We start from the raw sequence: 22,415 nt of genomic DNA on the forward strand, positions 1-22,415 counted from the left end.
GGCAAATGGAGGTAGTGGGAGTCATGAAATGCAGGCAAGGGAAGTTGCCCCACATCCATGGGGCAACTTGGCAGGCAGGCAATAACATACTGCCAAAGGTCTTCAACCCCACAACAGCTACTTCACTGGACAGTGAAAATAATTCAACCATTGCTCTTAGTTCGACTACTGGGCTCCTGCCTGCATCAGATGTATTGGCAGGCAATGGATCTCAGGGGGGCTTTTGGCCGAGTTTCACATGGCCATATATGAACCTTTCATTGTGGGGAGCTCCTCCCTTGGAATGGCCGGTGGAACTTGGAGTATGCCAGTATACCCACCTGGAGTAGCAGCATCTGTGGCAGCAGCAGCAGGTTTGCTACTTTATTCAAGTGGGGGAATCGCAGCGCAGAAGCATCAGCTTCCAGAACGCTCACAACCAGAAAAATGTCTTTGGGTCCCGAAGACACTCAGAATAGATGATCCATTGAACGCAGCTGGCAGTCCTCTGTACATGTGCCCAGACTTCGTGTCTGCATACATCTCTATGAACCGTAGGGGCATCCACTGACTGTCCCTCGACTCACTCCACTGTGTGCCCCAACTGACTCCAAAGCTTTTGTATTCGGCTCTCCACCTAAGTAAATACCGTAAGGGGGTCCCATGTGGGATTGGGCCCCAATGATGGTGTACAAAAGCAAAAGAAAAGCTACGGCTCACGTATTAATTTTTGAGCCCTTGAAGTTAATATATTGGGTAATGGTAGTCTTCAAATATCCTTAGAACTTTGTTCTCACATTCATGCTTGTGGCTTCAAAATATGATCATGGGCATGTGTTAGAGTGCGCAAAACAGATTCGATTTGCCTTCTAAAAAATATGCCGTGCCTCGCATACTACAAAATAAAATATAATCTTGTTCTTCCCTTGAAATGTCACAAAATAATTAATGCATCTCAAGCAAGAAATTATTATTTTAATCACATCTCTGGCAACCCATATGGCGATCAATAAAGACATCAATCAAATATCAAACAGAGCACACACTTGCTACCACGTTAATTGAGGCCCATTCCACTTATTCATTGATCTACGAGTCAAACCCGAACACGCATTGCATCAAGCTAATGAACTCCGCAGTAAAACCAAGTGGGCATTCAAATAAATCACTCGAATTTAGTTTTCTCACCACAAAACCACAATAACAAATTTACCAAATAAATTCTCTCGCACGGTACAACTATGTGGGCATTCAAATAAAATCACTCGAAGTTAGTTTTCACAGCACAAACTACCCAAAAGTTTGTCTTCAATTTTCAAAGAATTTCCACCATGCATCCATTAGGATGCCCAATTTTTCAATTCCCATAAAAAAAACAGCAAAACACAAAAGCCACCGACCATACCCAACTCCTTCAACGTTCTGCATTCTCTGTTTTAAGGTCATGTTTTAAGCCACAGGCGGGGGGATAGGAGGAGGGGGGAGATGGTGATAGGAACAAGTGAAGAAATTGCTGTTTTAAGGTCATGATAGGATCGATTTGAAGAAAATGTGCGGGAGAGCTCGTTGCACTCTCAAGCCCGAAGCTGTCCCTGCTTGTTGTGGTTTCCAGGGTCCTCTTAAAACTGTCGACTCTGAACGGTATCTGTCGTAGCTCTCGCATATGATCGTTTCCTGATTCTGCCTTCATCTTGCGGTTGTTTTCTTGTTTTTATCTTCTTCGTTCTTGTCAATGATAAAATCGAATTCGCATCCTTGGATTCCGTAATTCTTATAAAAAAAGTTGAATCATTTCGGCTTCCCTATAAGAAAAGAAACGTTCATGCTCGCGAATATGCCAGAACGCTCACATTCTAATATATTTGGAAAAAATGGAGATGTTGATCGTTTTCTCTGGTGATATCGACTTCTTTTAATCGTCTTCCTTCTTCTAACTTTATTATTGTTATTGGTATTGCACTTGCGTCGGTAAAGCTGTGGAGAGATTGTAACGCGCGTTCTGTATATTTCCCCAACTCGAAATTGCTACAAGAATTAAATCTTTTAGGGGATTCGGATTGATAGTGTAGGTGAGAGAAGACCGCCTACGGGAAAATTATGTTAAAACTATGTCAACCTTGCACATCAGAAAGCCAAAAAAACTGCGTGCATTGTTTCGTATCCCAGTTTTCTAAAGTCCGATAGCACGTGAACGCCCAGATTTACGAGCGAACTTTGAAATGCAAATTCTATTGCAGGATGCTATCCTGCGTAGTTCTATCAGTATTTTCTGGCTTTTGGAAATGCACTAATCAGACGAGAAAAGTTCAGCGACAGCTAAGATTCTAATCGTGCTGGAGCAACATTTGCTTTAGGAAGCAGATATTTACAACTATAGTCAGCTTATAACAAATTATGCTTTACAAATCAGCACGAATTTTGCCAAGTTCATGCAAGACATGGAGTCAATTTTTAAGGGAGCAAGAATCTGACTTGTTTCAAAGTAACAAACCTTCCGAACGAATATGATGATTTAAATATTTAAGTCATTTCTTGAGAAAAGAGTGTGTGGGGAAGAAAGGTTCAACTTCTCCGCCCCCTGCAAACCTCCTAAACCCCTCCTAGCCCCCTAAACCTCCCCAAAACCCCCAAAACCCCCTTGAACCCCCGAAACCCCCCCAAACCCCCATCAGGCTTCAAATTTGGATCTGTACACTTCAATTTTGAGAGAAACCTATGTTGTATTATTATTGTGTATGATTCACCTTTGCAACTTAAATTGTATCTATTTCTGTGTTGTGCCATGTGTACTAGGCCCTTCTAGGAGTAGTTTTGTTCAAGAAGTTTGTACTACAATGTTGCTTTTCCTATTTTGAATCAATACATCAAAGACTAACCTTAGTGGGTATGTAGGCTTGACTCACACCCCTTCTGGTGTGCTACCCTTTCTTTGAACCCTATACCTTGTGGATACTATGTGGATTGTAAATTTTTCTTGTTACAATTGATGTTAATTGATGTGATTTTATGAGACCTAAGCATTTCACTACTTACCTTGACACCATAGCACAAAATTGCTTTCTTTGATATGCATGTTAACTCTATCCCGTTGATTGCAGTATCTACTTCTCACCATGGATAGGGGAATGACAACTTGTTTCCTCAAATCCACTATTGCTTTCACTTTTATTTTTGTGGAAATATGCTTAATACTTGTTTTCTTGTGGTTGTACATGCTCAACAACATGGATCATTCTTATATTCTAGGCTTTGCAGTATGTAAAGTTATAACTTTCTAAGGCTGTACAAGCTAGATTAATAGAGTTGAAGAATTACATGCCTTGCCTATATGTTGTTGTTGTGCCCTTTGCTAAGCAACAGATTGATTTGGCTAAACAGATGTCATCCATCATACAATGTATCTCCTGGGTCCTATATGCCTGTCGTGCGATACAATCATGAAGAGAAGACAAAGGATCCTATTGTGCACTATATGAAATGGGGACTTATTCCAAGTTTTACAAAGAAAAGTGAACAACTGGATCATTTTCGCATGGTGAGAGTTTGTTTTCATTATCATCCTATGTTTTGATTGTTATTTAACCCCATTGCATTAGTCTTCTCCGTTTTTGTCAGTTTAAAGTATTTTTAGAAGGAAAAGATTGTTACTTTTTAAAGCAAGGATTATTTGTTTCCTGTAGTTCACCATGTTAAAAACTACAATGGCTTACGTCTAAGATCATGTTAGTGAACTGTTTTCAAAGCACGGATTATTCGTTTCCTGTAGTTCACCATGTTAAAAACTACAATGGCTTACGTCTAAGATCATGTTAGTGAACTGAGCAAATGTTAATGAAGGATAAACAATTTAGAACTATAAAAGGAAAATCTTGGAGCCCTTGCCTGAACCTTCTGGTTACATCTGTCATTGCAATGAGCACATTTCAGCATTTGTATATAGATTACAAACACGATTAAGCAAGATGTGATTTGGTGAGCCCATGGTAATCCACAAGGTGCACTGCTCAAGGGAAGAGTTGAATAAGAAATATTGCTTTAAACTATAAGTATCCTTGACACTATCACATGCTTGCCATGAATTACGGTTGTTAGTATAAAGGGTGGTGATGGCATGTGCCTTCCCTTCTGGAATCAAGGTCTTGTTCTTGTTCATGTGCTTATATGTGTAATTTGTGTATATTTGAGAGTGGTATGAGAGATAGTGTTTTGGAGTGTGAAGAAAAGTGACCTTTTGAGAGTGGACTTGGCGAGTGATGTAGGTGATGAGGCATTAAGGATGATACTAGTGGACATGTTTGCTACATAACGCTCAACTTGGGCAGACACCTTCAGCGTGTAACCACCATAATTTTGTTGTTGAAGAAAGTGACAATGACTCCTAGATGATCAATGGAGTTGATGGGATGCAGAGCGGGAAGAGCTTGGTAGGAAGCTACACGATGCTTGAGGAGTTTTAACTTGGAGCTTTCTATTATTAAACTACTTAAGCAATGATGAAAATGCTTTGTATGAGCTTGAAAACGAAGGCCCTTGAAGGATTTTGCAAAGCCCCTTGTGGATGATCCAGACCCGCTGTTCAGCTTTCAAATGAGCATAGTTGGATCCGTTGAGTTTGTCCTCCGTGCTCATACACGGGGTTGCCATGGATCCACTCCAAGCGTTCACACACTTGTGCTGAATCTCGGGTGATGAACAGTCCTTATGAAAGGGAGGGTGGGTGGGAAAGAAGATATAGGAAGAGATAAAGAAGTCTGGGGAAAGAGGCTGGATGGGGATGTAGCAAGGGAAAGGGGTGCTGTCCAGCTTGCAATAGCCTGAAGGGAAAGGGGTGCTGTCCATGCTTGCAATAGCCTTCTCCAAATAGTAGCCTGTGTCCCAGACTAGCCACACCCTCAGATTGACTTCGAGTGTGGTTCACCTTCTTGTTGAGTGGTCCACGTGAAACCCCAAGGACTCATAAATTTGTAGCTCTCCAATCAAATCGCAGCAGCTTGGGTTAAGATTGCACCTTAGGAAGAAGCTAGAGTAGATTGCAGGGAATTCAGCTCCGATTAGGGGTTTTTAGGGGATTTTGGGGGGGTTTAGGGAGTTTGGGGGGGTTAAGGGGATTAGGGGGGGTTTAAGGGGGTGTTGGGGGTTTACGGTTCAGGGTTCCTCAATCTCTTCACGGTGCGACCTGCCGTTTAATACAATCTATTGCTACAAAACTTTCTTCTTTTGGCTCTGTCTCATCTATGTGAAGAGTGATGATTTAGGCCTTAACAGAAACCAGTTATTCATCAAACAGTTTGACCTCTACACTTCATCACCCATAGGCTGCTTCCTCTTATTTAGAACGTCAAAGATTGATGTGCTACACACTGGTTAAGAGGGGAGAATAAGTTGCCTGAAATTGTTGTAGGTAGGCGCCTAGACAGTAAACTGTGTCAGCCCCAAACATTCTCTAGGTCCAAGTCCAAGCTTTTCTCTCTCTCTCTCTCTCTCTCATATATATATATATATATATATGGAGAGAGAGAGAGAGAGAGAGAGAGAGAGAGAGAGAGAGAGAGCAGCCTCTAGTAAGCTAAAGGGCAGTAAACTATAACTAATGGTCATCCACATTAATCACAGCCACAATGCATCATTTTCAGCCACTTCCATTAGTTAAATATCTCCGAGAGACCAACTTTAAACACACTGAAAGGGAGGATATAGAAAAACTCATAAAATCCTAGCATTTCATGAAGGAAACAAATTCTTATATGTGTGATGGGTTCTCCTCTTAGCTGGATCTTCTCCTTAGTGCCTAGATCCATGTGCAAGTTGACTTGTTTGAGAAGTTGAATTATTAGAGGATTGAGCTCCCTAGCAATCTATTAGATGAGACAATTGGTCATTTCATGCAAGAATCAGAGTCAAATTTATGCAAGGATCATAGTCAATAGTACCCCAAGCCCCATGTGAATGAAGGATTGTCTTCCTATTTTCAAATGACAAAGAATCATATATGACATAAAAGTTTGAGGCAAAATGAAATATGAACAACTTTTGATTGATATGTTTTGTTAATCTATTGTTGTATCCCTATTTTAGAAGAGGTTATAGCTTTCACTTGTAAACAAGTAGAACTTGTTGAGAAGAAATATGATTGCATGACACATTGGATTATTATGAGGATCCATTGATAGAGTGCCCTTGCTCATGAACCATACACACGAGATGCAGATTGGCCCCAAATGCTTTGGCACCCCTTTCGGTATTTATTTAATTCTTATGGCAGTGGAATATGCTTTTACAACAAGGGCTTACCCCTTGCACTCTGCTTTACTGGCAGTTAAACTGTCCAAGCCAATTCTTGGCTTAAATAGGCATTTAATCCCAAGCACACACTAGCACGCAACTGCCAAGGCAAGGCTAAAGCATTTCCCACTGTCCATGTCCAACTGAAAGATGACTATGCATTCCACAAGGCATCCAGCCAGCTAAAGGGTGTTTGACAGTCCCACAAACCACTGTCCAGCATCTCAGGGCGACAATGCAACAACACAGATCCCAAACTGCACAAGTGACCTCAATGCAGGAAGAAATCCACAACATGGTCTCTCTGGCACCAATCTAGGGACACCCTCTGTATCTGGGTGTCTGTCCACAGCCTGAATGGCTAAGAGAGAACTTTGAACAACAAAAGAACAACAACAAGCTTCAAAAATGGCAAATGAAGTTCAGAACAACCATACCCACTGTCCACGGAAGAGGGACGAGCTTTGGCCTCGCACCTATCCTCTTTCTAGGCCCCCAACTGCGCACAGAAGACCTTCAATCATGAACAACTGAATGAACAGCATTAAAGGAGCTTGAACCCGCTCCAATTGGCATCAAAACATCTCCTAGGTGTCCTGTTCTAGGCTGGAATGCCTCCAGAGGGCAGCAGATCCACAAAGCAAGAGCTAGTAGGAGAAATTGGTAGCTTGGAGGGATAGAGAGATAGAATTCAGTATGGAGATGATCACCTGCAGGAGAGAGAGAGTGAAATATGATCACGGGCAGGAGAGGGAGATCTGTACAGCCAGCAATGAGCGCTGAAGTGTGTGCAAATGAACCGTACAATTAGCCAAATGCCTCGGGTTGCGTACAATTAGGCAGTACAGCAAGCAATTAGCCTAGAAATGCGTGCCAATTCGATCCGTACAGTTTGTAGTGCCTTGAATTGCGTACCAAATGTGCCGTACAATCAGTCAAGGGACCTTGGGAAACGTGCAAGCAGTCTTTACGATCAGCCAAACAGCCTCGGGATACGTGAACAGCCGTATAGCATCAAGTGACCTCAAAATCCGTGCACACAGGTCCATACAGCAATAAATGCACATCGGATGTGTGCAAACGATCGCAGACCAGCAGAGCGCCTCGGAATGCGTGACGGAATTATTCCATACGTCGCATGAGCAGCCTCCAAAGTCCAAAGCTAGAGAGAGAAATCCAAGGTAGAGAGAGAAGTTACAATTGCAATCACATGCACACAAGAGACTGCCACGTGGCTCATTAAAGCCCTTAACCCACTTACCAATGACACACTTATGCCCCAACCTTTTGACCCCTCTTTTCCTTGCCTTGGCCTAGCACTTGGGCCTAGTGGGTGCACTTGGAATTAGACCCTACTTCAACATTAATTCCTAGGGACTTTCAGGAAGCTTGCGCTTCCTCTTGGCCAGTCCCCCAAAGCCTAGATGGTCATGGTTAATTTGCCAACAAAACTCACGTCCCCGTGATTTACCCCCCTCTTGAGACAGCAAACTATCAAAGTTTGCTGCTGAAAATTACAGCAAATAAATAACACTGAAATAGGCATGAATAGTCCATACCAGAATGTGCATCATCTGTAATATACAACTGGCAATGATCATATGGTCTAGGAGAGCGCGCGAGTCCATCCATTTATCAATGCATCATCTGTGTGGAGTGACTAGTACACACATCATAGAGGTCTTGTGGCAGAGATACTGTTAGCAATCAGTACCTCGGGTGAGACATATAGTGTCACCAAGCAACCTCTAGATACGTGAGCCAATGTGTCCTGAGGGAGTGGAGGTGCTACCCCCCTCTTGAGCATCAGGCAATGCTCTAGACCTTTGCTTTGCTGAGCCTGAGTGAGCCTTAACCGCAGTCGGCTCGAGCTGAAATGCTTCTAGGTAGAGCTGCAATACCCTAGGTGAATGTGGCAATTCATCTTCCTCCATCCACTTCGCATCCAGTGCTGATTAATTCCACCAGTGCTGAATAATTCTTCAATTTTGCCAGATAACGACATGAATCTCTACCTCTGATCTTTCTTCCCTTATGTGCCAAAATCTGCTCTGGAATCAAGAGCTCATCCTGCTCTTCCACTTCAGGCTGTTCCTCATTAGGCATCTCTTCAGGCACATCCCATGGAAAAGTTTCAGCAAACTCACATGAAAGGCATTGTGAATTGTCGAGTGCTGAGGTAGCTTCATTCTGTAAGCTACATCATTAATCTTCTGCAAGACTTGAAATGGCCCATAGTACCTCATATTCAGCTTGTTGTACAACCTTTCTTATTCCAAAGTCTTACTTTCTGAAAATGCAGCAGTACCCAATCGCCTTCTTTGAAAAGGAGCTCCCGGGGGTGACAATCGGCTGCTCGCTTATGCTTTTCTTGGCTTTTATGGAGGGCTTCTTTAACCTTCTTATAAGCTGCATCCAAACTTTCCATATTAATTTGCTTCAAAGATCTTTTCCTTCGTGTGCAGAATGGGAGGTACCTTTCTTCCACCTTTCACGATTTCAAAGGGTGCTTTCCCTGTGGAAGAATGCACTATCTTGTTATATGCAAATTCAACCAGTGGCAGAGACTGTTTTCACTTTGTCTTATGCTCTGAGACATAGCATTTTAGAAGATCCAAGACAGTAGAATTCGCCTCTTTGATTGTCCATCTGACTGTGGGTGGAAAGAAGATGAAAAATTCAGCGTAGTCCCATGTTTTCAAAGAGACCTCTCCAGAAAAGGCTGGTCATACGCGGATCCCTATCCTTGACAATGGATTGAGGCATTCCATGGATGTAGCAATCTAGGTACCTTTTGCCTGTCATATTTCCCTTTCTGACAAGTGATGCATGCTTTCACATATGCCTCAACATCTTTCCTCAAAGCTGGCCAATAAAAGAAACGCGCCACTGATTTTACTGTGGCATCAATGCCTCTATGTCCTGCATACGGTGGGGCATGACTCTCCGTTAACAATTTTGGCGTGAGGTGCTTTGTGACACAAAGTGTGCCATGCATCATCCAAAAACCATCCTTAAGAAGATAGTGCTAGTGTCTTTGGCCTTTAGCCAGCTGATAAAAAATCCTTGCAAAGTCATCATCATTTGCATACTGATCCTTCATGGCATCAAGCTCACTGTGGTATGCAATCGTGACATCTGAAACGTGCGGTTTTATTTATACTGCATCAGGCATTGGCTTCCTTGAAAGTGAATTGGCACCAACATTTTTCTTGCCAGGCACATGCACAATCTGAAAATGAAGCATTGAAAGGAAGTTTGCCCATCGCATGTGCTTTTTTGACAGCTTTCTTTGAGTGAGAAAGTACCTCAAGGATGGGTGATCTGTTTGGACATAAAAATCAGCACCTAAAAGGTGCTGTTTCCAGGTAGAAAGTGCATGTATGACAGCCAACACCTTTCTCATAAATCTGCAAATACATTTCAGCATCATTGAGCACCCTGCTCTGATATGCAACCACTCTTCCATCCTTCATAAGGGGAAACCCAACCAGCAAATCCACTGGCCAGTCTATGAGCTGGCCGACGACTAGATCTAGTTGGGTTGACCCATTCTGGTCAGGTTGGTTGACCCAACCCTAGTCTGGGTCCTTGATTGGCTTAAATGTGGCCATTGTCTAGCCTGGTCTCTGGTCCATACAGTGGCTTATACCAGGCCATAAATAGCCTCCACCAGGCCTGCTAACTCACTGAGAAAGAACTATGAAGCTAGACGGGATAACGCGCTGAAGGTCAAAATAGGGGGACTCCCAAAAGACTGGTACAAAGAGGACACATTTAGTGAAACATTGACAAAGGTCAAAGCATCCTTGAATGGACGGATGGTGATGAGGAGGAAGATGACGACTCCAGACCAGCTTCTATTGGACAATCTAAAGGTCATGCCATCCTTACTTTGAAGTCAAAAGATTTGCGGATCAAGCTCCTCCGACAATTTTATAAGCTGAAGGGTACCAAAGTAGGATAGCTGAGGAGCTTACACAAGCTCAACTCAAGAACAAGGCAATGGAATTAGCAAAGGTCAAGGCTGCCAAGAAAGATGGGAAATGGGCAGTATTCGTGAAGGAGTAGCACTTATTAAAGAGTTCAAATCAAAACCAAAAGACTCAGTCTTAAACTGATGTATGGGCCAGCTATATATGTGTATGTTTTATTTAGGTTATCAAGTATGTACTTTAAATAAAATGGAGTTGCCTCTGCACTCTGTGGGAGCTGCCCTGTGCCCTCCCTAAGCTAGATGGTTTTCATGTTCCATAGACCTCTTGGTCTCCCGTGGATGTTAATTGACTTTATTTCTTTCTTTCTTTGTGGGCGGTCACACCCAATGTATTTTGAGTGTCAGCGTGATATATACTCTGCCTTGGCGTTTTCTTAGAATGAATGTATTTGTCCATGAAGCTGCTGTGGTCATGAAAAGGCATTGAGATGATCTGAGGAAAGGCATTAAGTGGCCATATGTCCCACATATTGTGTGTGTTTCGCTGTGTACCCTGCCCGGAGTGTGTTTCTGAAATGGGTTTCAACCTTGTGCAGCCTTTATGAGCATGCAAATGTTTGTTGTCTTGTTTTGTGTGTATGACCTAATCCCATGTTTGTCTCTACCCTTGGGAACCTGTAACAAGCATGTGACACTAGAGGCTTCGATTCATCTTCACCAGAAAAATCGGCATGACAAGCATGTGACACTAGAGGCTTGGATTCATCTTCACCAGAAAAATCGGCATGAGAAACCACATTATGAGGCAATCCCGTGAGGAGGGTTTGTTGGGATGAAAGTCTTGCTCTTTTTCATGTGTTTATGTGTGCAATTTGTGGCTGTTGAGAATGGTGTGAGAGATAGTGTGTTTGGAGTGTGTGAAGGGTCAATTGACCTTTTGAGAGTGGATAGGGTCAAGTAATGTAGCTGATGAGGCATTAAGGATTATCTAAGCAATGATGAAAATACTTTGTATCTTCAGCCTATATAAGATGGTTTCCATGGGGGAAAAAACAGTTTCTCTTGTTGTCGTCTCCTTGATGTCTTGAGCCATCTTTCTTCAGTTTTGCTCTTCTTCTTCATTTGTGATTATGGTTTCATCAACTTGAGCTTCCATAGATCCTGTAATTCTGACATTCCCTGACATGCATTGGATGTATCTAACACACCAATCTTAGGGTTGTTGGCAAATAACTTCCGTGAATAACTTAGCTTCCCTGGCATGCAATGCATGTATCTAACACATGCTAGAAAATAAAATCCCACCAGAGGGTATCCTGCAGCCCAAGACTGATAGATGGGCCCAGGGATTACACGTGGAAGTGTTTCACTATGGAATTAAGCTTCATCAACATGTGTGTACTTCACAACCATTCATGTGTGTGCAGGCCAGCAAATAGACTGCGCACCAAGACAATACCAAAATGTTCTCCTACTAAAGGCCTAGCACCTCTAGATCTCTGACTCCTGAGCCCGCGTGCTCCACTGAGCTTATGTAGACTCTCTGTCCAAAGGATCCCTTCCACCTTGCTGTCTCGAAAGCGAGCCTAGGTGGGCTGCCACTCTAGCTCAGTCTGCAGCTTCTTTGGCGTCACGTTCTCCTCTTGAATGTAAGCCCAAAGTAGGTCCCTTTGCTGCTCCTGTCTCTGCTATCTGAGGGCTGCTCCAAGTGATGATAAATGGGGCTCCAAATGGCCCCTTTTAGGCTGTTTGCCCCTACCAAAAAAATCGACCAGAATAGGCCCTGTAGCCGACTCAGCCTTGCAGCCTACAAATCCCCCTCTGGGGGCTCACCTGCAGGCCTTTTGCTGGCCCTGCTTGGCCACATGGCTGGCTGTCATCGGCCCAGGCCGGCCGGCCCATAATCCAGCCTCATTTCCAAGCCCCTAGGGTCCCAATAGCCTTGCTGAACTGGTTTTCCTGTGTATTTCTGTCCTCTCCATGTTTGGACAACATCTAGACCCTTCTCTGTCAGATCTGCCCTCCATGGTGGATCTCCTCTGCTAGGTACTTGTCCTCTCTCTCTGGTGCCCACATGGCAGCCCATGTGGCAGCCCCATTCTATGGTCCACCCCCCCGATGCACTCCTCATATGGGCACTCACAGGTGGGGAGGAAAGATGGAGCTTTTGTATCAAGCAACGAGAAGTATGAAGAATGATATTGATGTTTTAACCTAACCATAAAATTCTGTGTTGAATCACTCTAAGGGAGGTGGTTGCAGTGTAGTGACAGTTGTTCATTTTTGCATGATCATGACACTGAGAAACTTGCCACCTGAGCCAAAGTTGATCATTGGAACCCACAATCGTTTAACTGGACCGAAGGCAGGTGTTGCTACTTTTCTGAATTTTTAGTAAACATTGTAGGGCTTGTCTTAGACTTTGCTTGTGGGAATGCCTCTTGCTTATATTGCATGTGCATAGGAATTTCTTTAGCGCCCCTAGTTTTATTCCCATTTGAGCTGCCTAAATGATTGACTATGTAGTTGAAAACCCACATAGGCCTTTGAGTAGCCTGTTTGTTTGGCTGGTCTGGTCTGTCACTGTATGATTGACGACTCATTGAGGAGGAGGTGGCCACTGCCTTGGCTTGCTGACCAAAGGTAAGTAGTGATCAGCCAACTATTTATCTGTCCTTGTGAGTGACTATCATGAGATTGAAACTGCACTATGTTGTGTTTTTAGAGGATGAGTTTGGGAATGTTCCTGGATTCATCTAGGTATATTTATCTGTCCTTGTTACTTATGTGAATGTTGGAGTATGAATATGCCGCTTAGATGGATTTATCGTCAAGGCAATAACAAGTTAGGTTTTTGATATTACTGAACATGTTTCAAAATGTCATTTTTTTTTTTCAGCTATGTTATATATGCTTTACAGGAAAAATGAAACTTTCAAAATAATGATTTGCTCTGTTTTGTGATCATTAGTATATCAAAGGCTTAGTTTTGTCTATGAGTAGGCTTCACTTTGGCTGAATCTAAGTTTGAAGCTGTATGTTATATGCAGTTTAATGCTCGATCAGAGTCAGTTCATGAGAAAGCTTCTTTCCGACGCCTCCTTCCCAGATGTCGTTGCCTTGTCACTGTTGAAGGGTATGTTGCTTCCTCTTCGCTCTATGTAAAAAAATTCAATTGAATGCTATTTGGAAAGTTGGTTCACATCGAATGCTCTGCCTTCCATGGAATGATTGAATGCTCTGATGTCAAGACTTTTGACTGCAGTTCATCAAGGTTGACTACTAGTAACATGCAGATATTACTAGCCTATGAGCTAGAAATTCAGAGATATGTAAAAAAGCTCTTTGTCTAGCAAGCTACAGACACAAGCCAGCAAGACAATTTCGAGATTCAGCTGTTATGATTGCAGTCCTGAATGCAGTGTGATGTGGAGCTTTTTGGGCCACACTTTTGACATATTTATCATTAGGGCATTATGCTTCTTTATAGTGGATGCAGTTATTCCAGCTTGTCAACAATGGAGGGTCAGATTTGAGCATTGTGGCTATGGTACTGAAATTTTTGATTCAATTATTTTAAAGGGGTAATGTGTTACACAACCTTAGGTGCATGCCACTATCTCAGTTCATTCACAAAGAGGATTTACGGAAACTTATTCATCAGCTGATTGAAAATCTGGCAATGGTATCAATTTTGGGAGTTGTGCCATGCATGAGAGCTTAGCAGAGGCAAGCTCTGCAAATGAACTAAACCACCACCATAGTACCATTACACAAGTCAGGGGATCCCATGGACACTGGGAACTACCGCACTCTTATGATTGGCCACACTTTGGCTAAGATATACGGGTCGGTAGGGAGATCAACAGCCACATAGAGGGTCACGGGCAGCGTGCACTTGGGCAAGTGGGCTTTCGGAGACAGCACTCCACCCTGGACCACATTTTCACCCTGAGGGCCATTATTGAGAAGTCGAGGCATCAGAAAGTCTACACGTGTTTTGGAGACTTTCGTAAGGCATTTGATACTATCCCACGCTCTCGCTTGATCAGGAGGTTACAGGAGTTGCAGTCTCTAGAGATCATGATTTGGGGGGTCATGAGTCAGTCAAAGGGAGGGTAGGTGCCCTAGGAGGCCTGTTAGACTGGGTTGAGAGCACTATCGGAGTAAAACAAGGCTGCTCCCTATCGCCTACTCTTTACGGGCTCTATATTGATGAGATCACTTCTTTTGTCAATTGCGTGGATGGAGAGTGCTTGCTTCTAGCTGATCTGATGGTGTAGATATTGTTGTACACGGATGACATAGTCCTCATATCTTCCTCAGCAGAGGGATTGCGGAAACATCTAGAGGCTCTGGAGATGTTCTGCAGAGAGAGATTTGACTGTTAACCTTGGGAAAACCAAGGTTATGATCTTCAACACCTCGTGAGCAGTGTCCCGTCAACATAGCTTCACATACCATGACGAGCCTGTGGAGATAGTGCAATCTTACACATATTTGGGAGTAGTGTTCACCGGGACATGTTTCACGATGATCCATTCAGGTACGGCACGACTCACACGAGGATGGGGCGCTCTGGCTTGACTAGAGAGGCAATGCTTCCAAGCACACTTTCAGGACCCTCCGACAAAGGGTTGGCTTTTTGACACGCTAGTGAGACCGACTGCCATGTATGCAGTACCCTTCTGGGGGAGTGATATTTCAGCCACAGAGTGGAGGAGATTTGGGAGGCTACAAGTGACTCTGGGATCCAAGATGATTCGGAGTAAAACCCTCAGTTCCCCACCAGATTATACAGGAAGAGTTTGCCACCACCCCTTTGTAGGTTGATGCCATCTTTTAGACAGTGACGTTCCTTCACAGAGTCTGGGCCTTACCCCACTGGAGATTACCGAGGCTAACATTAGAGTCCTCCAGGTGACTAGCAGAGAGCGGTGCCCTTTCAGTATAGTCTAGATGCACCACCCGAGATGATCCCACGAGATGAGATCGACCGTATCTTACGGTTGGACCTTCTCCAGCTCCATCCATCTAGGGCTTGGGGGGGAGAGGAGTTCTCCACCAAGATCCAGTTCTACCATGACCAATTCCTGAGGGTCTCAGAGCACGGTCTTGTCATCAGACCTCAATATCTCAAGGACTGGAGAGTCTCACATGTACTGAGGGTCGCCATCGGTCAGTTGCGAGTCTTATCACATCAGTTGTGGATTGAGGTAGGGAGAGCTACCGGCATACCCAGAGAGCAGAGGACTTGCACACTATACCGGATGGAGGAGATCGAGACGGAGGAGCATTTTCTATGTGTCTGCCCAGTCTATTATGAGATATGAGGATGATACCACTGTCTCTTTAGGAGGGGCATGGCTTTGGTCCTCTTACATGGCTGATCCATTTTCACGATCAGGTCTGTGATGGGCTCTACCTGATTGAGATGCATTGATGGAGAGACACATTGATGGGGCAGATCAAAGAGCAGCAAAGACTGATGCCACAGGTCACTGATATCGATAGGTCAGAGACTTTTGTTACAGACTTCTATGCATCTGAGTCAGTTGCTGGTGAGGTTGAGGGAGAGGATCTTGAGGATATGAGAGCATCATGGATTAGCAGTAGGAGAGGATCTTGAGGAGATGAGACCAGGGGGACACACTCCACGTGCGACACGGATGGGGACTAGAGCATGGGCATCACCCTTGACGTAGCCCTAGCCCACCGGATCCAGAGATTGAGGAGACCACACCCTCCCCCACGTCGCGAGACAGCTCGACAGACAGAGATACGAGAGCTCCCCACATCTGATCAGAGAGCCAATAGGTGTCACATGCACCCCTGCACTTGGGTGCAAGGTGACACACTGGCTACATTGACAAGTGCATTATAGTTCCCAGATAGGAGATTTTGTCGTATGCTGTGACCCCTTGTCCAGGGACAGTTAGGCACAAGCTACGTAGGTCAGTCTCTCAGCCTTAGGTCAAGTCAGTAGTCAGTTCTTGCTCACTAGTACCCACTGGAGAACAGTAGGTTAAGTGTTTCCATCTTATAGTTTAGGTCTTAGCCTAGGTTAGGAGTCCCTTTAGGGTCCCCAAAGGCTGGACAGGTAAGCAGGGAAGGCAGCCTGCAAAGGTTGCCCAAAAACTCCCCTGGCAAACATAGTTTCCAGAAACGCCGTTTCGGCCTGGGCGAAACGCCGAAACGTTTCCGTCCCCGGAAACGGCGTTTCCGTTTTTCTGTTTTTTCCAAGGTTTCTATAACTCTGTCGCGACCTGTTTTTTTTTCCGCCACGCTGCATTTCGCCTGCTGTGTTTCGCCTGTGTTTTCATCCGTTTGGAGCTGCAGCCTGCTCTACCTTGCCCTCCTCTACCCATCTACCTCCACCTCAGCCCTTTACCTCGCCGGCCTCCACCTTTGCCCTGGCCCCTCTTAGCTCTACCAAGCAAGAAGGGGCTGCAGGACCAAAAAAACAGCCTCCACTTCTCGAATCTCTTTGAGTCTCCCGACCTCGAACCGCACAGGTAACATGGCTCGGACTCCAGATCCTTTTTGGTAGCATGTGGAGCAAGTGGGGGGTTATGCAGGATCTGGTGGCTCCAGGAAATGGAGATGTAAGTATTGTGGGTTGGTCAAAACGGGGAGTGTCACCCGTGTGAAGGACCATCTTGCTCAAGTTCCAAACAAAGATGTAGGGACATGCCCCTCTGTTCCTCTAGATGTTCGGGAAAGCCTTGAAATGTGGAGGCGTAAGCGTTTGGCCGTTCCCGAAGAGGAAGTATCTACAGCAATGGGTGGTCAAGAGGAAGCTGGTTCAAGTCAAGCAGCAGTAGCAAAGAGGGCCAGAGGCAGAGACACAGTATCAGATTTCTCCTCTACCTCAGTGTCGGGTGTGCATGCAAGGAGGACTCCTTTGCCAGGTGATGTATCACATTCACAAGACACCCCTCCAATAAATACTGTACAAAGGGCTAGCATCCAAGCAAGATTTCAAAAGCAAGCAATTGCAGAGGCAACTAGGGAGCTCACTTGGATGTTCATACGGTGTGCCATTCCTTTTCATGTGGCCAAGACAAATCAATGGAGGAAGACCATGAGGGCCATTAGCCGCATTGGATGCGAGTGGGATGGCCCTACATCTGAGGTTCTGCGGACACGGGAGCTAAAGCGGGAAAAATCATGCATAGAAGTGCAGCTAGATCCCTTGAAGGAAACATCGAAAAAGTATGGCTGCACTGTATTGTGTGATGGGTGGTTAGATGTACGCAGGAGAAATGTATACAATGTTTTGGTGTCATGCTGCAAAGGCACTATGTTTTTGAAAGCGTCATTGATGCCTCCCTCCCAGGTCTCACAGTTACAGGTGCATTTATTTGGACACATTTAAGGGAGGCTATAGAGCAAATTGGGCCTGAGAATGTTGTGCAGGTGGTGACAGATAATGGAAGTAATTGTAAGTCTATGGGCTCTATGCTAGAGGATGAATTTCCAGCCATTGTGTGGACCCCTTGTGCATCACATAGCCTCGACTTATTGATTGAGGACATAGGTCGAATACAATGGGTTGAAGCCATCTTTCGCAGAGGACGAAGCATGGTGAGGTTTGTGAAGAAGAGGCCAAAAGTCTTGAGCATGTATTGGGCCTACAGCACTCTTGAGCTATTGCAGCTTGCAGCCACCATATTTGCATACATGTTCATTGTGCTTGAGAGACTCCTGCGAGTCCGCAGAGAGTTGGTACGCACTGTCTACTCAAATGAATGGCTAGAGTGGGATGAGAGAGAGAGCCCCAAGGCAAGAGCTTTTGTGCGTGATGTCATGAGAGAGGAGTGGTGGGTAGAGGTTGAGGGGTTGGTCCAAACTCTCAACCCCATCTACACAGTGTTAGACATTACAGACATGGAGGGCAGTACTATAGGCCTTTTATACGAGTACATGGACAAGATTGGGGAGGCTCTCGACAAGCAAGACTACTTGAGAGCAGAGAAGTAAGTCTTCTCAGTCCTGACCACCCTTGCTTTACTTCTTATCTTATTTCACTCTTGAGTCTTTACATTGGTCTTGACTCTTGACTCTTGTTTTTTGTCCATTTTTATCTTATGGTTTGATCTTTAAGGGGTTGATGAAATCAAGGCTGTGTGGAATCGGCGATGGGATTGGTTTCACAGGCCGATTCATGTAGTAGCACATGTATTGCATCCTTTGTGGCGAGATGAGGAGCAATACGAGAACGAGGAGCTAGACGAAGGCTTCATGACATACATCAGGAACTTGACAGGTGGTAATGTGCAAATGCTGAAATGTATAGAGGATGATCTCTTGGCCTTTCGCAACCAGACGGGAAGCTTTGGTCGAGAGACTGCAAAGCTTCGAGAGACTCATCTACAGCCTGTCTCATGGTGGGAGAAGTATGGAAATTGTGCTCCCACGCTGGTAATTCACTACCCTTAACTACAGTCTACATAGTACAATGTGCATCTTTCTTGTTTCAACTTTCCACTTAGTTCTAACTTCTAATTTCTAATTGTATGTGCATTTCAATAACAGAAACGCATTGCCATTCGAGTGCTCTCACAGGATTGCAGTTCGGGTCCATGTGAGAGGAATTGGAGCACTTGGGCCCTCTTCCATACAAAGAAGAGGAATAAGCTGTGTACCGCTCAGCTAGAGCGGTTGGTGTTTTGTCATTGCAACCTCCAGCTCCTTGAGAGGAATGCCCGACATCCGGAGCCTTCGCAGGTGAATGTGGATAAGATCGACATCAGGAGGGAGAGGTTCATCCCAGAGATCCCACGGAATGAGCGTGATATGTACACCTTGCTTTATGAGGAGCTGACAGTGCCGAGCCACAACACCCGCTGCACCACCCGCTCTCAGAGGCAGAGGGGGGGATCCATCGCTTCCACTTCAGTAGAGGCAGAGGACCACGATCCTACCCTTTCTTCATCTGAGGCTGACTCTCATGAGTTGCAGGAGACACGTGACTCCTCCATGGATGATCTTGATGAGTGATTTTTGGAGCACTTAGGTCTAGGATTTTGTCATGCCAGGCTCCAGCATTGAGCAGCTGCTGCCAGCCACATGGATATTTTTTGATCATGTTTTGTATTTACTATAGTCTATTACATATGGATTATGGATGATGGATCTTGTTTTGTATTGACTCTTTTGAGGCTTGAGCCTTGAGCCTACAGTTGTCATTTCTGAATTTTGATCTATCATTTGAGTCTTTGACATTGAAATTTGAATGATTGATGTGATGAATCATAGATTTATATTGAACTTGAGCAAAGATGTATTTACTATTTTTCAAGCTTTTGTAATGTTTTTACTAATTATATATGTATGTATTAAACCCTAAAACCGAAACTCCGTTTCCCCGTTTCCTCCCGGAGGCTGAAACTCCGAAACACCGTTTCCCGCCGTGCTCCGCACCCCCGTTTCCGAAACGCGTGGAAACTATGTTGGCAAATGAGCCAGGGAGGGCTTTTTATAGGCTGGTTGTAGGCCAGCCAGTCTGTAAAACAGACTGAGTCTGTAATACAGACTGAGTCAGTCTGTTTACAGACTGGGTTGGCTCAGTCCAGCGCTATAAAAGGGCCCCTTGGCTGCCCTGTTTTCTCATTCAGTTTGCGCCTGCCTTCAGTCCTCCTACAGCTCCACTTCAGCCTCCTGTGCAGCGCCTGAGATCCTCAGATTTGGCCCTGCTCTAGCCTCAGTCCCTTGGCCATCAGTTCAGCCTGATCTGAAGGTGACCACGCAGCACAACAGTCGGAGGTTTGAACCAGCAAACGGAGAGAGGTTTGGACACTGTTTCCTCAGCTTTCTCAGCTCTCTTTTACAGTTTACACAGCTCACTCTCAGCTCTATATTTCCGTCATCTCTCAGTTCTCTCATAGGATCTATCACTTCTAGCTTTTCACTCTCTCACTCATGCAGTAACCCTGCATTCCGCTAGACAGCACAAGCCTCTTCCTTGCCTTGTAGAAGCGTCCTACATCGTCAGTGTGGACAGCATCAAGGTCTCGGTATTGGTCGGCGTTGCCTCTCAGGTCTTTGGGTCTGCTATACGTGTGCACAGTGAGCTCTTCAGAAGCGTGTTCCATGCTCTCTTGAAGAGTGTTCTTTGTATTTCTCAGTTCTCCAAGTATAAAGCAAATTCTCCCCTGATTGGGGGAGGGGGCTTTCAGTGGGTACAGGGACCCAATCGGTTGTCGACTCTACTCTCTCTCTACCCTCATCTCCTTTCTCTCTCTATGATAAACAACGCTCATTCCTCGCTAAAGGTTTAAAGAAGGTCTTGTTGTGAATTACACGATCAGATAACCGTTGCATGTTACATTGGTATCAGAGCTTCGGTCTATATCCAGCTTGACTACCGCGGGTGTATGGTTGTGCTGAGATCCGGAAAGGACACACAATCAAGCACCATGGAAGGGTCAGGAAAAGATTTCAACCGTGAAGACTTTGAAGAGGAGAAAGACTACCAACAAGATACGCTTCCGCCAAATGCTCAAGAAGTGATGGCGAACTTTCTAGAGTAGAATCGGGTCCTGCTGCAGCAACTCGAAGAACATTCATCCCAGCTGGAAGAAAGCAGAAGACAGCTGGACCAGACAAAACAACGTCTGGAGGAAAAAGAAGCAGAAAAGCCGTTGGAAGAAAAAAGAACCACAGATTTTGAAAAACTGCTCTTGTTGATGCGTGAGGAACGCAAAAATGAGCAGGCACTGCGACGCATAGAGCTCGCTCAGGCAGAGAGGCAACAAAAGCTAGACTGAGAGGCGATGCTTCTCCAACACAAACAGATGTTAGTCGCTATGCAAGCAAGTTTGAGCGCAGCGGCCGTCTCGGCCACAGCTTCGCCATCGACAAAGGTAACACCACTCACTCGGTCCACTCCAAATTTTGTTAAGTATGATGGTAAGTGTGATCATTCAGCAATTTTGCAAGTTTATTTATCAGTTTGTAGCTCATTTTCCGTTAGCGCGGATTCAAGATGAGCAAGATAAAGTCCACCTTGCAGCCCCTCATCTTACAGGTGAGGCGGTGACTTGGTGGCAACATTGGGCCAGTAAGCATACTGACCCAAAAACGTTTAAGGCGAATTTCGTTTGGGCAACGTTTGTGGCCGATCTCAAAGCCCGTTTTCTCCCACCCCAATATATGCTTAACCTGGAGGATGAGTTCGCTCGTCTCTCCCAAAATGGTTTGCCTGTGTTGACATATAGTAATAAGGTCATCACACTGGCGCAACAGTTGGGCATGACGGAGAGCGCCAAGATGAAGCAATTCATTCGAGGTTTGGACAGGAACATATGTTTTACCATTTGGAACTTCGACCCGTCGGAGCGGTCGCTGACTCTCGCACAGAGTCAGGAGATGATTCTGAATGGGGGAAAGCCCAAGCAGGTCCAGAAAGATTCCAAAACCCCGCGGCAGTCAAACAACACAGCGGGTCAGGATCAGAAGAAGGACAACCAGTTCCAAAAGAAAGACGGCTAGGCATCTGGTCAAAAGAGGGAATCCAAGCCAAAGATGACTCCGGATGAGAAGGCTAAAGCGGGTATTACAGGAGCCTATCTACAGCCTGACGAGCAGAAGCGGTACCACCAAGAACATTGCTGCTTTCATTGCCACCACATTGTTGGGCATGGCAAGAAGGATTGTTCGAAGTGGCTTGCTGAAAAGGCTGCGAAAGCACCTACTTCGTCCGTCGCTAATGTATTGGCTCTTCCAGCTCCGCCTCCATCCTCAGCTACGAATGCCATCTTCCCTGCTTTGAACGCTGTTCCCACGATGGTCTTTCAAGGTAAGAAGCATAGTTGCACGAAACGGCCGTTTCGTGGTCGGAAACAGAAATGGCGTTTCTTCGTTTCGTAAAACCTGTTTTTGCCCTAAACAGATTCTTGTAATGCCAAACTTGTTAGTCATGACTCATGGTACATGTTGATTTCAGATTATTGAAGCATCATTCAAGAATTTAGAATCATAGAGGCATGAATGATGCATTGATGCTTGAAGGCTGAAGCTTCAAGTATAGATAATTGTAATTTGTATTATGTATGATTTGCACTCTATTGATAATTATATTATGTATAAAAAATGAATTTTTATACATAAATTGTATCATATTGCCGTTTCTTCCGTTTTCGTTTTGACGGGGCTCGGAAACTCCGTTTCTTCCGTTTCTTCCGTTTCCGTTTCGGCTGGTAACGATGGTAAG

The 22,415-nt window shown here is 44.8% G+C and overlaps 1 protein-coding gene and 1 pseudogene across 3 annotated transcripts in view; both read left to right on the top strand.

The window, feature by feature from the left end:
- The first annotated feature begins 1,466 nt into the window (after positions 1-1,466).
- Positions 1,467-22,415, top strand: part of LOC147888193 (embryonic stem cell-specific 5-hydroxymethylcytosine-binding protein) — a 109,173-nt gene continuing 88,224 nt past the window's right edge. For 2 of the 3 annotated variants that reach the window (XM_087393514.1, XM_087393515.1), the window contains exons 1-3: positions 1,467-1,620; positions 3,358-3,514; positions 13,249-13,334. In XM_087393514.1, coding sequence (XP_087249640.1) covers positions 1,529-1,620; positions 3,358-3,514; positions 13,249-13,334 — 335 coding nt within the window. In that variant the 5' untranslated portion in view covers positions 1,467-1,528. Of the gene's footprint in view, positions 1,621-3,357; positions 3,515-4,169; positions 4,404-13,248; positions 13,335-22,415 lie in introns of those variants that run through there. The other variant, XM_087393516.1, reaches the window with a different exon arrangement.
- Positions 16,719-19,277, top strand: LOC147888194 (uncharacterized; annotated as a pseudogene).

Source organism: Dipteris shenzhenensis, chromosome 22 (assembly GCF_047967505.1).
Source record: "Dipteris shenzhenensis isolate YYH24624 ecotype China chromosome 22, Dip_SZ_1.0, whole genome shotgun sequence".
Classification (NCBI taxonomy): Eukaryota; Viridiplantae; Streptophyta; class Polypodiopsida; order Gleicheniales; family Dipteridaceae; genus Dipteris; species Dipteris shenzhenensis.